The sequence below is a fragment of the Aulostomus chinensis genome, chromosome 9 (assembly GCF_037954235.1).
Source record: "Aulostomus chinensis isolate RoL2024-O1b breed Wild chromosome 9, RoL_Achi_v1.0, whole genome shotgun sequence".
Classification (NCBI taxonomy): domain Eukaryota; kingdom Metazoa; phylum Chordata; class Actinopteri; order Syngnathiformes; family Aulostomidae; genus Aulostomus; species Aulostomus chinensis.
Window position 1 is genome coordinate 23233593 of NC_141328.1, and position 24050 is coordinate 23257642.

General features: G+C 44.0%; 1 protein-coding gene across 2 annotated transcripts; it reads left to right on the forward strand.

Annotated features, from left to right (window-relative positions):
- Positions 1 to 978: 978 nt before the first annotated feature.
- epha2b (eph receptor A2 b) lies at positions 979 to 23290 on the forward strand. 2 transcript variants are annotated; one of them, XM_086214339.1, is made up of 17 exons: positions 979 to 1109; positions 1641 to 1720; positions 3038 to 3686; positions 14727 to 14882; positions 15103 to 15447; positions 15575 to 15705; positions 15827 to 15998; positions 16075 to 16174; positions 16829 to 16884; positions 16970 to 17095; positions 17753 to 17938; positions 18026 to 18087; positions 18222 to 18431; positions 18556 to 18705; positions 18814 to 19007; positions 19867 to 20022; positions 21419 to 23290. In XM_086214339.1, exons 1-17 carry the CDS (start codon positions 1025 to 1027, stop codon positions 21525 to 21527), a joined length of 2967 nt encoding a protein of 988 aa, XP_086070465.1. In that variant the 5' UTR covers positions 979 to 1024; the 3' UTR covers positions 21528 to 23290. The 2 variants fall into 2 exon arrangements, with proteins under 2 accessions (XP_086070465.1, XP_086070464.1); XM_086214338.1 differs by having other exon boundaries at positions 17753 to 18087.
- Positions 23291 to 24050: the final 760 nt, after the last annotated feature.

Consider the following 24050-nt stretch of genomic DNA (forward strand, 5'->3'; position numbering starts at 1 on the left):
GTCTTGTATGTTCTCTGTTTTAAAACTTACCAAAAACTTCATCGTGTGCCGTTCAGTGAGATGCGTGCTGTTCATCTCGAATTTACACCGTCACCTTCTGTTCTGCATAATGTGAGGATGCGAGACTTGCAAAGTATCAGTAGAAATTCATGGCAATTATATATTGTTTTATATTTCTTATTATGCAAACATACCTAATGGGTTTCCTATTGGAGAACTCAATGTTATGGTATGAATTTATATATTCACTTTAATTTAATTGTGCTGTGAGTGTGGTTTTTATGGTTTAGGAACATCTTCTCTACTCACTCTTGCTAGGGGTCGTTCCATCAACCCCTGGATGAATGACTTGTTTGCAGGGATGAAAGAATACAGGTGTATAGACCTTTAAAGGGTCCTTATCTACTCACTGAGGATTTCTAGTTGAGTCAAACCCTCTCAGCATGTTAAAGCCTTGGACAAGGACACTTGGATCATCTCGGATAAGAAGTATGGAGGCATGTAATAGTTTTATTGTGTATCTTTTCAAGTTTGGAAATCGGTTACCGTTTAGATTAATTTTTTGACCACAACTTCCTGTGAAACTCAATAAGAGTTTGCATGGGCTCAAGAAAAACTTCACCAGACCTTCCATCAGCGAGAAGGAAGAGCAGATAGACTGAATTTTCTTTCTTTTTTTTTGGATGAACTATTCCTTTATAGTAGACGCAAACAGGAGAGGAGGACAAAGGTACAGACAAATAAAGTTGAATCTGCATGTGCGTTTCTGTGACATTTCCGACAGCTCCTGAAGGTGGCAAAGTTTCTCATGAGGACTCATCCACCCACGCCCCTGCAAAAACACACACACACACACACACACACACACACACACACACACACACACACACACACGGACATTCCAGCAGGCGGAGTCGGTGACGTGCCGTTTGTGAATGAGCAGCGGAGAGCAGCGCTCACCTCTCAGAGCGCAGCCAAGCCCAGGAGCAGAGAGAGAGAGAGAGGAAGCACTATAGTTGGACAAATGGAGTTTTTTAGTGGAGTCAGACCTTTACTCTTCTCATATGTCCTCATTAATGGTATATTCATCACTTTGCAAACTAAAGAAGGTGAGTGTGTCTTTTTGAAAATCATTCCCTTAAGTTGAGCACTTTCTAGGGTTTATTGTGAAACACGCGTGCCATGCGGAGAAGCTCCAGTGAGAAACTTAAAAACCAGGAAACATACCTTCTAGAGGCTTGTCGCGGCCATAAAGTCTTTTTATAACTTTATCAAGTTTATAAAAGTGTTTTATTTGTCAGACGAAGTTTCTCTTTGATGCTACAGTCTGGAGAATATTGTGCGCTTTTCTAAAAGTTGTAAAACCAACAGGTGAATCTTTTTAAACAACCGCTGAAGCCTGACAGCCTGACACCAACACAGGCTCGGCAAAGCTTACTTTGAATTATTACTGAATAATAAATCGTGAAGCAAAGCAGTGAGAATTAAAACACAAAAGTTTGCAAAAGTTTTGAAAGGCCTGACTTTGCAGTAACATTTAATGTGTCATTCTGGGAAGACAGGAATCTATCAGTTTTGAGATAAAATGAGACTTTAGTGCTCACTGAGAGGTTTATTACAGCATTCTGGTGTCTCCACAGAGGTGCTTCTGGACATGAGGGCAACAGGAGGTGAACTGGGCTGGCTGACATGGCCCTTAGATCAGGGAGACAAGCCTGGGGTGAGTATCCCTCTCGCTTCTTCTTTCGCTCCTACGTTTACACTCGAGATTTACTGTAGGTAGGAGTGATCTGCATGGAAAAAGCAGTGAGGAAGCCATGCCAAATATTTGACCATTTGACTTGTGTGGTGAGCTGTTAAGTGGGCCTTGAGTGTGTACAGGTTTCTGTAAAACCTGGAGCCTGGTGAGTGCTGGGGTATGGACAGGAGAGGGACCTCCTATTGGGAGCTGAGCATGTCTGGGCTGCAGCAGAGCTCAGGCAGACAGAATAGCTGCTAGCCCTGAACTGGGAATACTTGTGGCTTCTTGCGGTTTCAACCCTTCAGCTCCAGAATTGTATGTTAGAGAGCAATTAAAGTTTGCAGCATGTGGTACCTCTTTTTAGAGGGGAGGGGTTTTTAATGGAGCCAATAAGTCAGAGCTACCTTTTTCTTTAGAGCAGGGGGGAAAATGTCTCCGTGAAGAGATGCGTCTAAATAGCAACATTATTACACCCAAGCGCTGTGGTTATCTCTTTGCCAGCACAGGAGGCGTTTGTGTCTCATTCCATATTGTGGTTTCAAAGTAATTGACCAGTCAAGCTCATGCAAATTCACTGCAAATGGGCTCATTTCATGTGCTGATGACTCAAAGGCATGTGTGGGCGTGCTGTTACCAAACTTCTCTTAAGAAAAGTTTCCCTGCTTCAATTGTCACTCATGTTTCCCTTTTTTGCTCCTCTAAGCACCAGGTGGTGTTATATTTTTGAGGTTTTTGGGAAACATCTTTTTTTGGACCAATTTTCTCATGATACTGCCATCACTTTTCATTAATTATTATTTTAAGTTTTGTGAGCCCCTCGTAAAAATGTTCAGCGGCTTTTTAATAGAGGTGTTGATTCACCTAGTCCCTGTGGGACCCGCTGTTTCTCGAGAGCCAAGATTATGCTAGAACTTTTTTTTTTTCATAAATGTTTGTGGCGTTATGTTTCATTGAGGTGCCAGTAGAAAGACCGGGTTGGAAAAATGATGATTACAATGTCACATTAGACCCTTGAGGTTCGATCGATAGTTGTGCTGTAATACAGTGGAGCGCTCCATGTCTCTCGGATGTGTTTTTGCAGTGAACTGTGCAGGAGAAGCTACATGTTGCTCCCCTACATACAGACTGTTTTTTTGTCTCCAGGTTCAGATTACAGTGCTTGAACCCATATGAAGTGCCATGGCGCCACTCTTATTTTTGCCTCCCTTATGGCCTTGGTTCGGCTCACTATATCAAGAGGTTCCCTAGGGGTCAGGGTTTGTGCCGCTTACGTTGGTTTGTGTGGTTTTGTTTCAGTGGGAGGTCGTCCAGAGGACCCTGAATGGCTCACAGTTCTATACCTACTCCGTCTGCAATGTCGGAGAACGTGAGCAGGACAACTGGCTCCGGACTACCTTCATCCAGCGGCGACCATCAGCCTCGAGGGTGTTCGTGGAGCTCCAGTTTATTGTGCGCGACTGTAACTCTTTTGATGGTGCCTCAATGACCTGCAAGGAAACCTTCAACCTCTTCACCTCTGAGTCAGATGCAGATGTGGGCACCACCTTCCGCAAGGGTCAGTTTAAGAAGGTGGCCACCATAGCTCCCGATGAGATCACCGGCAAGAATGAGCTGCGCATCAACACAGAGACACGAGTGGTGGAGAACCTTTCGCGAAAAGGTTTCTACTTGGCTTTTCAGGACATTGGAGCCTGTGTCGCTCTCCTCTCTGTTAGGGTTTTCTACAAAACCTGCCCTGACACCATCCAGAGTCTTGCATCGTTCCCTGAGACAGTTGCAGGAGGTGAGAACCAGGGTCTGAGGGAAGTCAGTGGGGTATGTGTGGAGAACGCCGTGAGCGAGGAGTTGCCTCGCATCTATTGCACTCTGGATGGAGAGTGGGTGGTGCCAGTTGGACAGTGCCAGTGCAAAGCAGGCTATGAAGAGTTGGAGGACACGTGTCAAGGTAAGGGTGTGCTCTTGAATCTTTGGTATTTATGTGGTCTTTCTGCCCTCAGGCACCTCATCCAAGGAGCAGCTCTAATGACAGAGTGATTTTTCAGCCACAATTTGGCAATATTCACCATTAAGGTTTCTTTAATTGCCATTGAGTGCAGCAGATATATACCATTGGTATTGTATCTTTGTTCAGTGGAATTCTCCCCTTGGCTGACATGGTTCTTTTGCAATGGAAGGAATGCTCCAGTGTAGTTGTACATGTCCCAGCATCATCCCTGACCTGGAACTAATACCTATAAAACTAAGAAATGTGCTGCTTTTGAGTTTCAACTGGGAAAGTTTGAACAAGCACAATGTGCGCAGGAAATAAACTGCTACACCCCGTGTGTCATCAGGGCTCAAGTCCATCCATCCCATTCAGGTCGTAACTTGTAAATCATAAATTCCTTAACTTTCATTTACCATTTAGGTCTACTTAAACTAATTTCAGTGCATAAGAGGGCTGCACAAGTTTATTCTGGTCACGGTAATGACAGTCTTTGAAACCGCATATTTAAAAAGTTGGAGCAATCAAGCTCCTCCGTTAACTCCCCTCACAGCTCACCACATAAAGCCTGATGCATCAGGTGATTTCCTGCTCTCTCATTATCATCTCTGCTCTTATCTTGATATGTAATGCAACCATAACTCAATCCTTTGCCTTTGTACTTACGTTTCAAGCCTCGAAAAGAGAGCTTTAATTGTTGTGAGAGGGGCTGTCAGGGTGACTGAAAGTGATCAAAGAAGCTGTGAGGCTACTGTACTGTGATGGATTAGCATCTTCAAGGCTGCTTGGGGGGAAGGGGGTGGGGTGGGGTGGATGGCGAGAAGAGGCTTCACTGACTTTGTTCATCCCAGAGGCCCTCCTCTTGTGAGCAGGCATGCTGACTACATGTCCCCCTGTCTGTCTCTGCATCCCCCCCAAACATCCCCTCTGGTTTCATGAATTTGCTGGGCCTCAGCTTTGGGCTGTATTGTATTGCAGCGCTACATGTGAAGATACAACACAGGCCGGCGTGTTGGGGCCTGTTGAGATTTGTTACATGACTGAACACCTTATGACTCCTCCATGTATAAACACACACAAAGTGAATCTCCAGCAGACTGTAGTTGTAAATCCACATGCAAGCTGCTTGGAATAGATTTCCCTCTTCTCTCTATTGGAAGCAGAACGATGAAGTTTTCTGTCAGTTTGTCATTTTTAGTTGCGGGAAAGTGCTAGGTAAGATGATTAGGGAGTAGGCGGAGGAGGAGGAGGAGGAGGAGGAGGAGAGGCAGGAAGGAATGAGAGAGAAGTCATAAGTGACGGAGGGGTGTGATTCTAAAACAGAGAGAGGTGAGGAATGGAATGTAAAGGTAGGAGAACAATGAAGCGTTGTGTTTCCCCCCGTGAGGTCGGAGGAGCCCACCTCTACCTCCACCTCCACCTCCACCTCCACTCCCCCTTGTACATTCCAGATCCGTTTGCTGAGGAGGAGCCTCCCAGGGGTGGGATGGAGGGAAGGGGGGACCACCTTGGGGTCAAGCCCTCACATAAAAATGACTAAACAAAGACCCCCCCCCCCCCAAACTACCAAAATTAAGTCAAATGAGAGGTCAGAGACACAAGGTGGAAATTAATCAGAGGGCTGCAGCTCCGGGCCCAGATGAACAGTTCAGAGGGCTTTAAATGGAATCTTCTCTGGACACACACTTAATCATCCTGCCCACTTCTTTCCTCAGCTTCATGCTGCTCAAGGAGAAACCACAGAACTCCGATTGTGGTGTTTTTTTCTAACTTGGGCTGAAAGTTTCCATGTTGAGCGATGTGTTCAGTCTGTTTTATGATTCCTCACCCTCTTGGGACCTGTTAGAGGAGAAATCTGTGACTTCATCTGGTTTTTGTTTCGGCCTCTTCATCAACGTTGTAGCCCGCTCACGCGTCAAACTGTGTTTCCAGGATCTTTTTCCTTTTATTTTTTCTTTTGACGTTCTGTTGAGGTTTCTGTAGGTGGCACGTGCTGTGTTTCTCCGTCATTGCTCATCTTAACTACAGAGTCCCTCTTTTGGACAAACAAACTCTAGGAACACATTACTTCCTGTGCTGCTGAGACCTACCGGAGAGTTCAGAACAGCAGATAAAAGCTTTTACCCACTATATCATACGTGTCAGTCGATGAGCTCAGAGGCTCCTTTTAAAGATGTTTTTGGCTCGCAGAGTGTCAACTGTAAAACCTATTAGACATTGAGTAAACACGGTAAGAGCTCCTCCAAGGATTATGTTTATTCCTGCAGTCTTCACAAGATTGATGGAGGCCTGAGGGAGACTGTATTGAATCACATTTTTGAACAAATATTTACTCTTTTTATTTATTTATTTTTGGTTGTGCCGTCTTAAGCAGCTTTGAGATTTTTAAATATTAGTGAAAGTCCTTCGCAGAAATAGTAGTAATACGGTGTAATTTTGTCTTAGTCCTGTGTGTCAAAAAGTCCTGTTGTCCTCATTCTGTAGTAGTTGACGAAAAGTCTGAGTGTTTCAGTCTAATTTTAGTCAAAGAAAACGGCAACTGTTCTTGTCTAATTTCAATCATTGAAAAAAAAGACCTTGATTTCTCCGCAGCGAGCCTTAATGTGTCTCCTCAGGGTTTTCAGGCAGCTGGTTTTCATTTAGTTTGAGTCCAAAATGAATTAGTTTTAGTCACATTTATGTCATGTGATTATTGTTAGATTTTGGCTCATTTAAGTCAACGTAATTGAAGTTTTAGCCAAAGTGTCATTGACAAATCTGACTCTGGTTGTAAAAGCCTTTGTAGTAGTAAAGCTCCCTTAAGTACAGAGATACTCTCAGTCATTTTAAAGTAATTTAATCAGTCATATGGTATAAACTTGGCATTTGTTTTAAATGGAGAACCTGAGCAGTAACACCAGGAATGTAATAGGGTATAAATACTGACCCTTGTGTAGTATAGTTGTAGTACAAAGAAGCATAGAATAGAAATCCACAAGTACCTCAGAATTATAGCCTGAGAAAAAGAGTCAACGTAATTATTCTGCAGCTGAAATGTAAATACAGCCATCAGTATGGAACTCCAGATTCAATACTGCATTGAATCAGGATGTTGTGCTCTTTAATCTCCTCGGTGAAAAAAAAAAAAAAAAAAAAAATATATATATATATATATATTTTTTTTTTTTTAATTCTGGAAAAAATCTTTGCAATTAAGTGGTTGGCTGGCTGGTTTCTATTTATGACTCACTGACACAGTTTTCCTCCATCACACCCTTCCTCCTCTATTATCCTCCCTGGCACAATAGTGCAGCTTAGCATGTTTTAGCCCATAAAGGAGCGGGTGGGCTGCCCTGGCTGGTCGTCAGGATTGTGTTTAACCCTCCAGGTCCACACCTCATCAGCCTCTCCAAAGCCTCATGCAAACACAGACAAACATGCCTTAATCCCACATCGTGGTCTCTGCAAAGCTTTATTTAATAGGGGACACAATGTGGGATACTATGGTTGCTGAGGGCCGCTTTGAGGAAAATGGCGTCTTGGTGGAACAACTGTCCACTGAGTTCCAGTAAAGTTATTCTCCCTTTCGCCAAAGAGGTTCCAGTAAACTATTTTCTCCTACTCCTCCTCCTCCTCCTCCTTCTTTCTGTCCGGGTCTTCAAACTCATCCTGAGCTGATGTTGGTGACTAAGTTGTAGTTATGTGACTGCGCGCTGTGGTGAGTGATTTGTACGGGTAGTAATCGACTTGGGTGTGTTTGTGCTTTTTAAGTGAAGTAACTGCTGGTTCTGCATGCTTTTGTGCCTTTGTACAATCTCCTGTGCCGTCCTCTACCTCTCTGCCCACATCCTCCTTTTCTCTGAAAAAAATCTCTTCTATTTTAGCATCGATCCTTCGTCTCTTCTCTTATATTTATTTGAAAGTTTCTTATCTCAACATATTCCCATCACCATTTTACAGTCTACTGGAGGGATTGCGCAAGTTGGCCTAAGTATAACAAACTGACGGACAAACAAAAAGCTTTCTCCTCTGTGTGCTGTGTTCTTGTTGTCTGTGAAATCACAGAGTGGCTGTTGTTGTTGGCCGGAGTACAGGTCATGAATATGACTTTAAACATCCCATTTCACACGGCCCTGATGGCACTATTGAGACCGTCTTCTGGTAAACACAGAAACTAAACTTGAGCAACGCTGCTAATCAGAGTGGGTAGCGGAGAAGAAGAGAAACCAAATGGCTGTTTTGCCATAGTGGTACAATGCATAAACACTTTTTTTTTTTAATGTAAACTTCATCTGTCAGTTTGTGTTGCTTGAAAAGGCCCTGTTGTATCTGCAGATTCTGGTGATGGAAGTTTTAGTTGCTGATTGATAACCTTATCAAGCGATTCATGGCCGTTTCAATCTGCTTCTTCCTGGAACCAAGTCCTTCTTAATAATCATCCCTGTCTTGCACAATGTTTTGTGTAGAAAGATAACAGTGAACACAGTACCACACCTCTGGATCTCAGGGCTTTGATCTAATAGACTTCAGGCAACTTTCGCCTTATTAAATCATCTCTCTTCTGTTGCCATAAATAAAAGTCACAGACTTATCGGACAGTGCTGCTTATTTAGATGGGGGCTGTATCTTTTCTTTCTTGGCTCTCCCAAACCACTGTGATTACTTCAAATTTGTTGACTCTTCAGATCTCATGCCAAGGTAACGTCTGCCTGTTGGGCAGAACTGGAGGGAGTTGGTTAGATAATGGGGAGGCACTTTCAAGTGGTGTCATGCACCGTCTTGTTGGGCCAAACTTGGAGAGAACAGAATGTTGGCAATTACTGTTAAGAAGATGACAGGAAATGTGGCAAAGTTGAGAACTGTATGCCGCTATGACTCACTGATGGGGTTAATAGCCGATATGTCACAGGAATGCCAACTTCAACCTGCTGCTGTTCTTGTTAGCGTGCACTGTCAGTCAAACTCCCGAATGCAAAATAAAGACAAAACATGTTTAAGGTTTTCAAATTAAGAGTAGCAGATGACATCTTATCACATTGTAAAGCTAACATGTCAGCGAACAGTAATGTTAGCTTATTAACTCGAAACAACATGTGCTCATTTAGGTGTGATTCAACTCACCCTCACCTCTTTCGAAAGAAAGTAAGTCACTCTTCTGAGGATTCGACCTCCATCAACTCTTTGAAGTGTGTGTGTGTGTGTGTGTGTTTGTGTGTGTGTGTTGACAGTTTGCCACATTAATAAGAGCATATGTGTTAGAAAATCTAAACCAGTGTAGGCAAAAAGAGGCAAAACAGCTGGAACAGTTTTTTTTTTTTTTGGTGCATTTTATCAAATCATTGTTGGATTAAGTGATCCAAAAGAATGCAGAATAGATTCTATTTTTTTTTATAGTTCATTGGATACAGTTACTAATCTCAAAATTGCCATGTAAGTGTACCCAACTGTTTGTAGTTTTGTTTTAAAAACAATAACAAACAGGGCAGCATTATGTAGTTTTGCTCAGAAGCAGCAGCTGATACAAGTGGTCAAATAAAGGACACGTTCAAAACGGTTAAATTGAGAAAAAACAGACTACCCCACCACTGTATCATGATTTGAAGTGAAACAACTGATTTAGACAACTACACTGGAACAGCGAGGGATGGAAACATGGGAAAGTCGATTTGGATGAAATGCAGTTGTGCGTATACTAAAATGAAGTTTCTAACAGTAGATAGTAGACAGTAGATTCTAAGAGAATTCTGAGCTAGTTTCTGGTACCTGAAAGCAGCATTACAAGCTTTCAAGAGTACTGTGCACGGCGCAGACTTACAGAGCTCGGAGGGGGGCCGAACGCAGAACAGAACGGAACTTAATTACACGTGTCAGGCAACATATAAACTGACAATATTACTGAATATTTAAGTGCATTTTATAAGTACATGCTGTTCAGGAAATCTTAAATAATGTCACTTGAAAATGAAATTGACCTGTGACAAATATGATTCAATTTGTACGTTGGTAAGAGCAGTTTGACATGTCAATCAAAATGTGGCTGTGAAGTTTATCAATGAATGTATCATGAAAAAACACACTGCCTCCTGATTTAGATGTCAGACATTTGTCAAATTGCAGAGCCTCAGCAATTTTTGGCTTCTCTGTGTATGTGTTGGTTGGGAAGTTGGGGCATATTTCCTCTATGTGACATTCCTCAGCTTGAATGCTCTGTGCGTGTGTGTGTGTGTGTGTGTGTGTGTGTGTGTGTGTGTGTGTGTGTGTGTGTGTGTGCGTGCATGCATGTGTGTGTGTGTGTGTGTGTGTGGTTGGGGGGGGTGGTGAGTGGGTGTCATAGCAATGTGAAGCACATTGTATTGTACTGCTGGTGTGTGAGGTCAGCACTTTCCTTCCCCCCAAATGTCATTCACCCCCCCACCCCTACCCCCCCAGCACAACACACCACACACCCCTCACCGCTAACAGGACGAGCGGAAACCGGAGGTCACCTAATCCCTCGGTGACTCCCCGACCCGTTGGCTCAGGGCTTTCCATTGTCGCTCAGCCCTCTGTGGACACACTCAGCCACTTTCTATTTTGTTGTCCTGCCTGATAAGTCATTTTGTTTATTGCTGCATTTTACCCGGAAGCAGATGGTTGTTGGCATCCAGAATGTGACCTGCAGGCCTGCCGTGGTGTCGTGTTTGCCACCTGACTGTCTGGATTTGAGCAGCAGCATGAAGAAACGTGACCAAACTGACTTGACTGCGGCCTCTCTTGAAGCTGTCCACGTCTTTCATGTCAGTCGGGATCTTTAAAGAACCTGCTTTGCTGTCGTATAGCACGTTTTGCGCCTCCTTGACGCCACACTTCACTGGCGAGCCGGAGTGGACAGAGGGAGTGAGAGGAGAAAGGGGATCAGGGAATTTATTGTGTTTGTTAACAACCCCAGATGAAAGCCTAAGTGCAATTGTAAAACAGATGTAATACCCTCACAGCTGCTCCGTTGGTCAGCTAATCCTTTTGACTAATGACCAACCCCCCACACATGCACACACTTCCATCAGCCCCTACACCTTTACTACCCCCTCACCCCCACCCTCCTCTACCTCACTGACCCCTGGCTCACGTCACCTCCCCCATCAGAGATCCCCATTGTTCCACTAGAACCCCCCCAAATGCTAATGATATGTTGTCACCCTGAATACAAACAGAATGGCATGACATATTGCAATTATGGGTCTGACCAACTCAGGAATGGAAAAAAAAAGTGTTGGGTTTTTTCGGGGGATGGGGTGGGGTGGGGTGGGGGGCGATGACAAGGAAAGCACTAACTCATTGGACTAATCTCTGAGGAGCTGCTCTGATAAGGACAAGATATATTTATTCCTCATGTATTTAGTCGTCCAACTTTTTTTTGGTTTGTTTTTAGAGGCCAAACTTCTGGATTTAACCTCCTTCCCCATGAGACAAGTCACCGGCCGCCGCTGCAACTCTTTGTCCCTCCTCCTCCTCCTCCTCCTCCTCACTGCGAGCATGTGTTTGTTTTACTTGGCCACTGACTCCCTGTAAGCCATGCGCAGTTTAACTCACAACCACCCTGAGGCAGACATGACCTTTCTGCCTTTAAAAGCCCAGTTCCAAACTTGATTGTAGGGGCCCCCCCACCACTTACTCCTCCAGACCTGAGGGCAGTTTCTGTTGTCAGGCCGCCATGTTACCCATTCATCCATCCATCCGACCATACATTCATCACTGTCGCCATCTCATCCATCTTAACTTCTGCAGACAAGCAGGGGGCGGCCCATTGTGGCTCCTACTCTAGAGCCACTGGGGCTCCCAGAATGTAACAGGCCCCATCCACTCGCTCTCAATAAATAAACACAGAGCCACTCAAGGCGCACAGAGCCTCTCAAATGACAAACAGTCCCTCGCTTTGTAGCAACAGGGACGGGAAAGATGGCGGATCTAATTTTATCAGATGTTTTCACTTGGACAAAGACGCATGTCCACGGGGAGGAAAGTGTCAGCCTGCCTTTGGGTTTTGTGCCCGTGTTCATGTCGGGCCAGCATATTTTAGCTTCCTCTTTAGTTATTATTCTGCCTCACTGCTCGGGTAGTCTCGCCGCTGGTTCTTCTCTTGGTCACGCTCCCCTGTGTTTCCATGCTTTGATTGGCTGCTTTAGGAAGGAAGTGCTGCGTAAGCCGCATACTTCCTGCTTCCTGTTGTGTCCAGAAACAATCTAAAGTCGCCCTCCACCTTCTCTATGGAACCAGGAAGTTTCCTTTGACTTAAATGTCCTATTTTGTCGAGGAATCCTCTTTCCAAATGCCTCAGCAGAGTTTTATCTCATTTCACTTAACATCTAAGTGATGTGACATTAAAGATTCCAATTCATGTCTCCATTACTGTACTGTTTGATGCGCATTTTAAAGTATCACATTACAATGGATGATTGAAATGACAGATTTTTGACTTTTTTTAAAGGCTTTTTTTAAACAATAGTGAAGGTGCAAAATGGGGGACGGAACATTCTTTTTCAAAAATTTCCTTCCTCGATTTAGGAGAGGTTACTCCACTTCCTGGATATTCCCAAACTTTATCTTCATCTCATGCATGATGCATGATGGCTGGCAAGAAAGATCAGTGACAGCTTGCTCAACTAAAAGTAATTCCTCAAACCCTCTCTCTAGTTTTCCTCTTCCATCTCCACTCTTCACAGCCACGCATTACTTTGAATACACTGATATCATCTGACAAAAATTTAAACACCTCCTAGATTATTAGCTCCAAACCTGCTGGTGGAAGCGCACCCTAGTTCTCTCTTTGCAACGGTTCCAAAGTTGGCTTAAGATTCATGATTAGCTTGAATAGGAACACAACTACAGACTTTTAAATGGAGCTTAAGCTGCTGGCTGATGTGCGCTGGAATGCATCTGGGCCGTAGAGGCGGGTTGATTGTATGGCCATCATCTCCGCAGGCCTGACCACCATGTGTTCCAGCCGGCAGTGGAGTGCCCAAAAGAGGCCAGTCCTCCTCTATTCAGTTGCCATGTGGCATGTCGGCTATTCCCATCTGCAATGCTTGTGTGTGTATGTTTTCTCTCTTAGCACTTGAATGGCATGGCATTCTCCTTGCCTGCTGGTCAGTAGTGAATAGCAATGTTAATGGGTTAGCTGGGGGCCTTTTTAGTGAGGACTGGGAGGAGAGAAAGGAGGGGAGGAAGGAATTCGGGGATTACGAGTGAGGAGAGGTAGGGGTATGAATCGGGGTTTGAGACAGCAGCTGTTTGCCCTTCTCAATGGAGGAGTTGGGCCTTGCCTGTCTCTTTTCCACCTCCCTTCTTTTCTTCAGTCCTCAGCAGGATACAGTATTTCTCTCTTTCTCTGGAACCTTCTGCTGCTCACCAAATCTGCTCGGCCATCCTTTTGCCCGGTCACGTTAATTAGTAGCAATGCTCTTAGAATGAAACAGCTGGCCAAGACAGAGGCGAGATATCTGTCTTGAGAACAAAGCTCGCAAATTCTTTTCATGCCGGGTATATTTCTTTATGCCATTGTTAATGTGCTCTGAAGTCAATACACACCTCTTCATTGCAGTGTCCACTACATTTTGGCAAACCGCAATGAGAAGAAAAACCTCATACCTCAAAGAGAAACTCATGGTCAATCGAGCAAATCCCCTTGATATGACTTAAATGGAGCAGAATCGGCGTGCTCTGTGTTTTGTGTGTGGTCACTTGTGGCTTCCAAACGAATTTCATTCAACTGAACCACACTGAAAAGCAGCCACAAACCAAGAAACTATCTGTCAGTGAATTTGATATTGGCTTTGTCCTTGGCTTCACTTTTTGACTTGAAACTGTGTTTGACCAAACGTTTCATTGCCTCTCGCTGATGAGATTCATCTCCTCTTTCTACCTTATCTGATCTCCCTCTCGTCATATTCTTCATTTCAGTTCCCTTCTCACTGTTTCCTCTTGTGTTGCTCGTTGCGCCGGTCCTCATTTGCATTGTCACAATCTTTGCTGTCTGTCAAGAGCTATTTAAACGCTCCAGGCAAGCGAGTCAGAAGGAAGGAAAGAAAAGTGTGTGGGTGTGTATGTATGTGGCTGAACTGACTTGGCAGAGGGACATGAACAGGTGACAGGCAGCAGACATAATCCCTCTTCTGATGTCAGGTTTACCCATGTGTCCGAGAGTGTGCTTTGCATACATGCATGTGTGTTTAGTGCATACATATGGGTGTGGGTGCATGTGTGCGATGCATACATGAACGTGCGTTTGCGTGAATGTGTGACGGTGTGAGGACATGGGCAGCCGCCGCTGGAATGCTCTTGCAGGAGAGCCGTCTCATTTTCACTCTCTTTTATGGCACACTCTCTCAGAAATTTCACACTGTATTAAGTTCATATTTCACCACTGCTACGCACAGCGGGACCCTCTACCTGAATTTCTTTAGACTGAGTTGGACGTGTGAAATTGTCATCTTATCTAGGCGATACAATTTCAAAAGTCTGCATGTGGTCTAAAAAAAAAAAAATAGAATACTGAGGGCGTACATGCATCTTCTTTTGCTTTCTTAATTTCGGTCTTCTCGAATCTCCTGCAATACTCTCAAGACTGACTTGCTGTGGTGGAATGTGGGATGACCAGTTCTGTTTGTTGAAAGAGAGAGAGAGAGAGAGAAGCAGCAGCAGAGACTGTGGTGATAGGTGAAAAGTGTGGTGACATGCAGGGTCGTCAAGGAGTCTGCGTATTTGTTTCAGGGTTGGGTTCATGTGAGCAGCGTTGCAGTCGGAAGGGACAGCGTTTTAATGAGTAGAGTCAACACTGTGCCTCCCTCTCATATCTCTGACCAAATGTGACCTTTAGCCTTGACTTATTAACATGTCCACTCAACCTTGCTGTCTTTAACACAAGGTGAAATGTTCTCGGTATTCAAAGAGACCTGAAAGGCCGGGCGGATGTTGTACAACATGTTTGGCTGTAGTATCAACTGTTCTTGTTCACCTGCTCATGCAAATGTTTTTCTGTGTTTGCAGAATGTCAACCTGGCTTCTTCAAAGCCACAGCATCCGGTGACAAGTGTGAGCCATGTCCTGCAAACACCCAGAGGCTAGGAACTGGAGCCTTGGTTTGTCCCTGTACGGATGGTTTCTATCGGGCCCCAAGTGACCCCTCCACTGGATCCTGCTCAGGTGAGTCCATCCCTAATATGACCCTTTATTATATATTTGCAGGCAAGGAGTTACAGAGTATTGTTTTTTTATACACTTGACTGTCAATAGTGAGCTCATTAAGGAATGTCTGGTCTCTATTTCTGTTTTTTTTCTTCACCTAAAGTTTAAGGAAATTACCCATGTTTTGCTTCTTGAGATTTTCTAATATTCAAATCTTTCCCTGATCTATGTTCACCAGGTCTCCCCTCTGCTCCACGGGACCTTGTGGCTACCATCACCCAGCTGTCTGCAGGAAAAATCCTCCTCTCCTGGAATCCACCGGAAGACACAGGAGGTCGAACTGACATCACCTACAGCATTGAATGCCAGTGTTGCGAGGGCACTGTGCTTCAGCCCTGTGGGGAGAAAATCCATTATGAGCCAGCCAGTGCTGGCCTGACTGACACCAAGGTTTCTGTGAGTGAGCTGGATGCTCACCTCAACTACACCTTCACTGTGGTGGCACATAATGGAGTGTCGCCGTTTGCCAGTCAGGGAAATTCAGAGGCCACCATTTCTCTGACGATATCCCTGCACTACACAGGTGAGGAGGCTGTTATGAGCCAGTGAGGTGCAATCTGTGCTGCTGCAATGACAGATGCTATCTGTCCGGCTTGTGCTGCAGGACTGAAATGAGAATTCAAATTTCAAAGTATTTTCTCTGTCCTTAGAGCCCCCGAAGATTACCAGTATGCGTCTGGTTGAGAAGAGCACCACAAAATTGTCCATTTCCTGGGATGTAACTCCCCGACCGCGGATCCAAGCCCGACCCTTCCGCTATGAACTTACCTACCGCAAGAAGGTGTGCCACTATCTTGCTAAGAAGACCTTCTAAGAATTTCTAAATTTTATCCTCCACCTAGAATAGTTGCACTGGTTCTATAATTTGAATTTCTTCCTGATTTCCCTCTCTTGTTTCCCAGGATGATAACTTGGATGTGACCACCTACACCGTGCTCATACTGGAGAAGAATTCTGTGCAGATCAGCGATCTGGCCCCGGGTACTGCCTACCTTTTCAGGGTACAAGCCCTCGGCAATGATGGCAACGCTGGAGGTTCTAGCATGGAGGAGCAGTTTGAGACCTCATCTGAAGGTACAGCAGAGAACCACTCAAATTTCACAAACTTTGTAGCTGCGTACCTCTAATCTAAATTTTTGGTCTTTTCCAGTAACCATCACTCAAAGCAACACAGCAGTCATTTTTGGTGCTGCAGTCGGAGGGGCGGCCATGTTGTTCATTGTGGTGGTGGTCCTTTTCCTGCGCAGACGGTCAGTAACCACCCTCCTTGTCTTACACACCCTCCTTCTCTGGCTTCCTCTCCAATTCTTCTTCTCTTCCTTTGTGGGGCCTCCAAGTGGCCTTTGCATTCACTCTCTCCTCACCTCTCTCTTTCTTCCTTCCTTTTGCCAACTTTCTCTTTCTTTTTATCTGGATCTGTATCCCAGAACTCCCTAGGGAAGAATTTGTGTTCAATGTGCCTTGTCATTGTTCAGTGGTCATATTCTAGTGAGTGTTGGGGCCTTTTGAAAGGAAATTGGTTCAGAGTGGTACATTGTTGGTGACAAGAGGCGAGGTACAAAGTGGTTCTCTCTGTTCCAGACTGCAGGCGCAGTGCAAAGGTGACCCGGGTCTGTACTGTAGCCCGTCTGCTCACCACCCTCCCGCCTGCTTGTCTGTCTTTCAGATTTTAAATCGGCTTGGCAAACACAGTCTATCGTCAGCCATTATCAAAGGACCGCTTGTGTCTGAATGGTCACATTGCAGCAGTGTCAGGCTGCTTTTGAAAGCCTTAGAGGTTCTTGCAAAACCATTACAAAGGTTGCTGCCTGCTATTGATATTAAAGACAACACATTGTGTGGTGAGAAAAGTTTATTGGAAGTGAGATAATAATTTGCTGATGGGTTTTATGATTTTTATTCAGGAAAAGAAACTCTCACACCAGGCAAGGACCCGAGGACACCTACTTCTCTAGCTCAGGTACAAGAAAAACATCACTCACTCATTTTTTTTTCGCTCTCTTGAATTTCTTTAAATTAAACAATTGTGTGTCTGTTCCTCACAGAGCAACTAAAGCCTCTAAAGACCTACGTGGACCCGCATACATACGAGGACCCCAACACAGCAGTCCTAAAGTTTGCCACTGAAATCCACCCCAGCCACATAACCAAACAGAAAGTCATTGGAGCTGGTGAGTGACGTTCCTCCTGAGACAATCTGCTGTGAGGCTTAACTCCACTATGTTGAAAGATTTTTCCAATCCCCAAATGTGCTGTTTATATTGTGTGCTTTCAGTTGAGCAGGTTGATTGACAATGGTTAATTTAGTGAGATCAACATCTATCTGACTGGAGTTCTCACACAAGTTTAGACATTTTGTTGTGTGGCAACTCTTGGCTGCAGGATCTGTGTGCTTTGGCTCAAGTTGACATGAAAAATCGAACAAAAGAAAGTGTTGCAGAAAGAGGGTTTTGGAAGGATATCTGAGCATCTCCTGAATCTAATACACGAAGCAAGTGTGACCACCTTTTACCCTTTGAACCAATAGTTTTTTTCCCAAAAATACACCCCCTCTCTTGTTCCCACGACCATGCCCCCCCCCCCCACTCGTCTTCTCATGTGACAGCTGATTCCCATGCTCCCACACCACAGGCCATCCACCAGTTATTCAGCATAGCCTCTTTCTCCACACCCAGCCAAAACACACCTCTGTGAGAGAGTCTCAGGCCACAAAGCCCCACGGACATCCTTTTTACTCTGCTGCCAAGCAAATTCCTCACAGCCGGAAGGTGATATACCTGATGCATATTTATCTTCCCTCTAAATCAAATGCCCCATTGTTGTCGCAGGAGAGTTTGGGGAGGTGTACCGTGGTATTCTGAAGGTACCAGGGAGGAAAGAGGTAGCAGTGGCTATCAAGACGCTGAAGCCAGGCTACACTGAGAAACAGAGGCAGGACTTTCTGAGCGAGGCCTCCATCATGGGCCAGTTCTCCCATCAGAACATCATTCGACTGGAGGGTGTGGTCACCAAATGTAAGGGCATCTTTAAGTTTACCTCTGTATGTTTCGGGCCGGTAAGGATGCATCATTTATTCTGTCTCTTTGCGTGTTTGTGTGCAGTTAAACATGCCATGATAGTGACTGAATACATGGAGAATGGAGCATTGGACAGGTATCTCAGGGTAGGTGCACCACTCTACTACCACTATAGTGATTATTGCATTTGTCTTACATTGTCTTTACAAACTGTTGTTAAATGATTTGTTGCTCATTCTTTGGTGCCAAAATGAATGTATGCCTTTGTTTTTGCCATCAGGACCGTGATGGAGAGTTTTCCTCCTTCCAGTTGGTGGGCATGCTGCGTGGCATCGCTGCTGGCATGAAGTACCTGTCCGACATGAGCTACGTCCACCGTGACCTGGCTGCTCGCAACATTCTCGTCAACAACACTCTGGAGTGTAAAGTATCAGACTTCGGCTTGTCCCGAGTGCTGGAGGATGATCCTGAGGGGACTTACACCACCAGTGTGAGTAGAAATACACCTCTTTTGTAGCTTTCGACTACCCCAAGGAAAGGTGCAACATGGCGTTAGATTTAGGCTTCATTTTTCTTTCTCTGTGACTGACTTGAATTATTATTTTTTTGATCAGGGAGGTAAGATCCCCATCCGCTGGACGGCTCCAGAAGCAATTGCATACAGGAAGTTCACGTCAGCTAGCGATGTGTGGAGTTTTGGCATTGTCATGTGGGAGGTCATGGCTTTTGGGGAAAGGCCATACTGGGACATGAGTAACCATGAGGTGAGCTGCAAAACAATTGTCTATAAGAGTACTTGTATGAAAATATTTTTTAGAAGCCCAACCTGCCAGAAGACAGACGTCATAGGTCACCTGTTATACTGTTTGCAGGTGATGAAGGCTATCAACGAGGCTTTCAGGCTGCCGGCGCCAATGGACTGTCCCTCAGCTGTTTACCAGCTAATGTTGCAGTGCTGGCTCCAGGATCGCTCCAAGAGGCCGCGCTTTGGGGACATTGTCAGCCTGCTGGACAAGCTGCTGCGGAGTCCAGACTCCCTGAAGGCCATTGCGGACTTTGACCCACGGTAAGATTTATTTACATACCAGTGTTGACTACATAGTAGATGCCACTATCAGCAAACAGTTCTAAAGAAACACTGTAAGTTAAACTTATGCAACTAATATAAATTGTAATTGTAGCCTCAGTTGATGATCTTATTTGCTTATGTAGCATAAAATCCTGTTCATAACGAACCAGAGCATTGTGGTCTTGTCTAAGAATTTTCCCAAGTTTAAGGAAAAGTTCTTTAAGCCTAAAAGCAACTGTAATCTGCTAGCCAGACATATGCTTGATCTTGAGTCAGATTTAGGCCACAAAAATGAAGACTTGAAGCTTGACTGCTCATGTTCATATATCCCCACATCTTAAATATGTAATATTAGTCCTGTATACTGAAGGGAACCAGTTTGAGTCATGTAAAAACATCATTAACATCCTTGAAAGGAAAATAACTGAATGCTGAAAAAGCGAAGCGAGACCTGACTTGACTGTCCTGACTGATTTTAAGACTGTGACTCATTTCTTTTCTTGCCATATTTACTTTAACTTGAAAAGAGAGCAGGGCCACAACAGCTTTAAAATGGTCCATTTAAAATGTTACATAAAGAAATGTTTGTTCAGTCCTGGCAGAGGGACACCGGGACTCTTGTGTCTGTGTGCATGAATGCATATCTTCTCTTTTGTGAGAGAGTTTTAAAGAAATGCTGAGAGGGACAAAAGGCTGTCATGCTCGCATCTTAGTCGTCTTTTTCCCTCGACTGCTCCGACTGGTTTTTATCACAAACTGGTTTCCTGCACTGTAATTACAGTCCCCAGTCATCTGCCTTTGTTGTGGGGACGCCTGTTGATTATTATCATTTGGATGTACATTTCTTTTCGTGCAGCGTATCCATCCGCCTGCCCAGCACCAGCGGCTCGGACGGCTCGCCCTTCAAGTCGGTGTCAGAGTGGCTGGAGTCCATTAAGATGAGCCAGTACAGCGAGAACTTCAGCTGTGCTGGGATTGTCACCATGGACCAGGTCCTACAGATGAAGAACGAGTAAGTGGGACATGGTGGCAGACTTGGTGACACCACATAAAACGCTTGGCTCTGTTTACTGGATGTGCAAAAAAGATTTTGTTGTCAAACTAGATTACGTAGCAAAGTCATCGAAGAATTCCTCTCAACAAAGAGTTCATTCCCAACCAGTTCATAAATGTGTTTTTCTTAAACAAGCCTTTGTAGCAGCCAGCAGAATAGTTTGCACACAACATAACCTCCAACCTCAGATGCAACGTGAGAAATGTTTGAGATGGAAAAAGTAACGGAGGGAATAAGAAGGAGTGAGCTTGTTTGCAGTAGACCGGTGATAGTGGATTGTGGTTGCTGCAGTTCTTATTCTTCTTTCGTCTCTCCATTCTTTCTCTCCTCCCTCCCTTTACCCACACACACTAGCTGCCTCGAGCAGCACTTTTGCCAGAGCCTCAAAAACCACTGGTTTTGGCTGTTTAGGGCAAAGTCCTTTTGTGGCTTCTTCAACATTAAAGGAGGAAAGGAAGAGGAAAGAATAGCCTGCGAAACAGGAGCAACTAGAGGAGATTAAGGAACTGAAATAGACGGACGAGTTTTGAAGCCACATAGTCGGGACATTTGTACTTCGAGGAAGATTGAGGAGGTGAGCGCTGAATGTTCCTCCTGAACTTAACACGGAGAAGTTAAGGGAAATCCGATCTGCTCAGATGTGAAACAGCACTAACAGGGCAATTTAATGAAATGGGTGAAACTTTTCTGGGGAAAAAAAGGCTTAGTGAAGCACATAATATAAGGTTGTTTAGGGCAATAATGAAGGCCAGAGCTTTTCCCAACCGCAGAACCAGCCAAAATGACCCCCACCCCCTTTTCTGCCATGCTATCTCAGTTGGTCTTGGCTGTGATTCGGGGAGATGGGCAGACTGGAGTGCAGACGACAAACCCGTTTGAAGTATTTGTCATATGGTGTGATTTCATGGCCCCATGTTTCCATCTCAGGGCATCTGGTAGCACTCTCAGAAAACCAGCAGTTATTTACAAGCCAACCTCTGCTCGCCAGATTAGTGATTCATGGTCAACAGGGAGAATCCTCGTTAAGTAATTAAGGCTGTAATTAAGGCTTTGACTCGGGGCTGGTGTGTTGCAGAGCTTCTGCAGGTTTGCATCATTTGTGAGGGAGCGAGCCCCCAGTTTTACCCTTTGAAGTTGTAGACAGACTTTGGCGGAGTAATAACGCGGAATGCACCCCACCTTGCTGTTTGGAGTCAGCTTGAAGTCAGCTGGCATTTCATCACCTCAGATGAGTCAGTGATTACTTCAAGGCTCGAGCAGCAGGAAGGATGTGTGAAACATATTGGAGTGAGGCCAAAATGTAAATCCATGTGCAGCAGCTCCTCTCAGACACTGTCATGTTTCTCTCTTGCAGGGACATTAAGAACATTGGCGTGAGGCTCCCAGGTCATCTGAAAAGAATTGCCTACAGCATTTTGGGTTTAAAGGACCAGACCAGCACCCTGAGTGTGTTTGCAGTGTGATCCTGAGCACAAAGGGAAATAAAACCAAGCACTGAAGCAGGCAGCCCTTTGAACTCTAAACTGAGCTGGTGCCAAACTGCAGGGTCGGCTTTGGATCGGCGAAAGAATCATTCTTTTCGCTGGTGCTGACCGAATAGAACTAACTTACTGTACATTTTTGATTTAATCATCTTTTCCACCAGGGAATGGAACACACATAAGCAATAGATGTATCAAGTAGACTGTATATTTAGATATCTATTTTTATTATCCATGTCGTCCGCGTAGATAAAATTCATCTCTCATGCATTTTTTTCTCCCTAATTTCACATTCCTGTTTTATAAAAAAAAAAAAAAAAAAATCAACAATCAAGCCACGTCTGGGAACGAGCTTCCAGTATCAAACAAAAATCGCAGTAAGTGTGATAGCTTGGGAGGAGTGGAGTTCAGCCCGGGCTCGGTTTGTGGTCGGTGTCGACGTCTTTCTTTTTAATTGGCACTTTGATCTGTTTCCTGTTCAGCCAATGAGGACGGAGCATCGCGAGGGCTGAAATGAGCTTGAGCTGGCCGAAACGTTGCAAGAGAATGTGTTGTTACTGGCCGTCTTCTGGCTCAGCTCAGAAATTAAGCTATAATTGTACACGTAATGTTATATGGACAAGAGAGGATGTGTATGAGGTACTCTTTGTGTACATTTTACTATTTTTGTTTGTTTGTTGTGTTTGGGCGATTACCAAAACCACTGGGATTTAAGAATTTATAATGTAGCACTTGGATCGAGAATCATGTGGTCTTGGTTTGTCTAAGAATGGAAAGAAAATGTCAATCATACTCAAAGTTATAAACTTCAAAAAGCGGTGACGAAGTGAGAAAACGCGCAAAATGACGCGATCAGAATGCAGTGCATCTGTTTTTAGCACGCCGGTAATGAAGAGGGTGATGTCTCTCCCCCCCCCCCCCCCCCCCCCAAAAAAATGATTTGATGATGAGTCTTTTTGTGGTTGAGATGATTTCATACTTAATAACAGTTTGGTTTGCAATTTCAATGTCTTGTTTCGTTTTGTGATATGTAGTCAAATTCTCCTCTTCTGCTCTTCTTGATTTGAGTGTGATGGGATAAAACCCTTTGACATTTAAGTGCGATTTCGCCTTGTTTGGGACATTCAAAGACATATAAAGTGCCTGTTTGGGGGAAAAGCAGTGTATTGGGGAGTGTGTAGTGGTTAGTTTCTCCAGTGCTCTTAAATTGATGACTGCAAATAATTGTTTTACTGATGTACACCTTCTTTTACTTGAAATTTTACAGCATTTTCAAATGTATGTATAATTCTATTGTAGCTGATAGATCCATTTTTTGGAAAAGGGATTTTTTTTTCTCATTGTCATGATTCTGGTTTACTGGTCGCAATTACATTTTGTATGATTTTACTATTAACCATGTTAGCAAACTGATGATTTCTTTCTTTTTATTTCCACATCACTCGTCTCCTGATGTCCTCTATTTGTTGCTGCCTTTCCAAAACAGTTCCTCCTTTATCAAAGAGCAAACTCCTTCCTTTTTTTTTTTGCCTGATGTTTTATACTGTATTTAATAGTCTATTTATTTTTTACTTTTATTTATTTATCCTGATAAACACTGAGCTGGGATTATAATTGAAAGTTGCTCTCTCATTCTAAATAATAAGAAAAATGCTCTCATGTGTCCCTTTTTTTTGCTGAGTTATTCAAATTTTGTGATTGCCTTCATTGCATTTGTGGAGCAATAAAGTCTTAAATTGAACTCAGCTATATTTGATGTTTGACTGACACGTAACGATACAGAGAAACACTATTTTTATTCATTAAACTTTGCCAGGAAGTTTGTACTTCCACCTGGATATCCTTCAAAAATGCTGCTTGGGTTTGACAAATGTCTAATAAACATTGGATAGTTACATACAGGGGGAAACTCATACAAACACAGGCACACACACAGGCACACACACACAAATACATATATATGTACAAAACACAAAGCAACATTTTTTGTCTGAATCTCATGAGATTTCATTATATTTATAAATCCACCACATATTAAACTGTGATATAAAAGTAAACTTGAAATATCAAATTTAGCCCCGCTGTTTGTATTTATTTACTGAGCTGGGATCGCAGTGATTTGCCTTTTGATTACTGTTGCCTTGGGAAGTGACCTGCTGAGTGACACTGGATTTTCCTCTCCCATGAACTCTTCTGCGGTGTTTCAGTTTCGGTTGGAGGGCAGATGTGTTCTCTTACCACGGAGAAACAGTAAAAAGGCAATTTGCCATGGAGATTTAGCAGGAACGTTGACGTGATTCTCAAGAATAATCAACTTAGGCAACTGGACTCACCTCTTGGAAGTGAAGACATTTCGCCTCTCATCTAAGAAGCTTCTTCAGTTCTAATTTTCTGGTGGGAAGTATCAGGTATACATCCCCCCCAGGTGGACGTTAACGTGTTACCCTCATATACATTTCTGCCACATAATTTCTTTTCATCCGTTTGTAATCTCAAATACCTGCA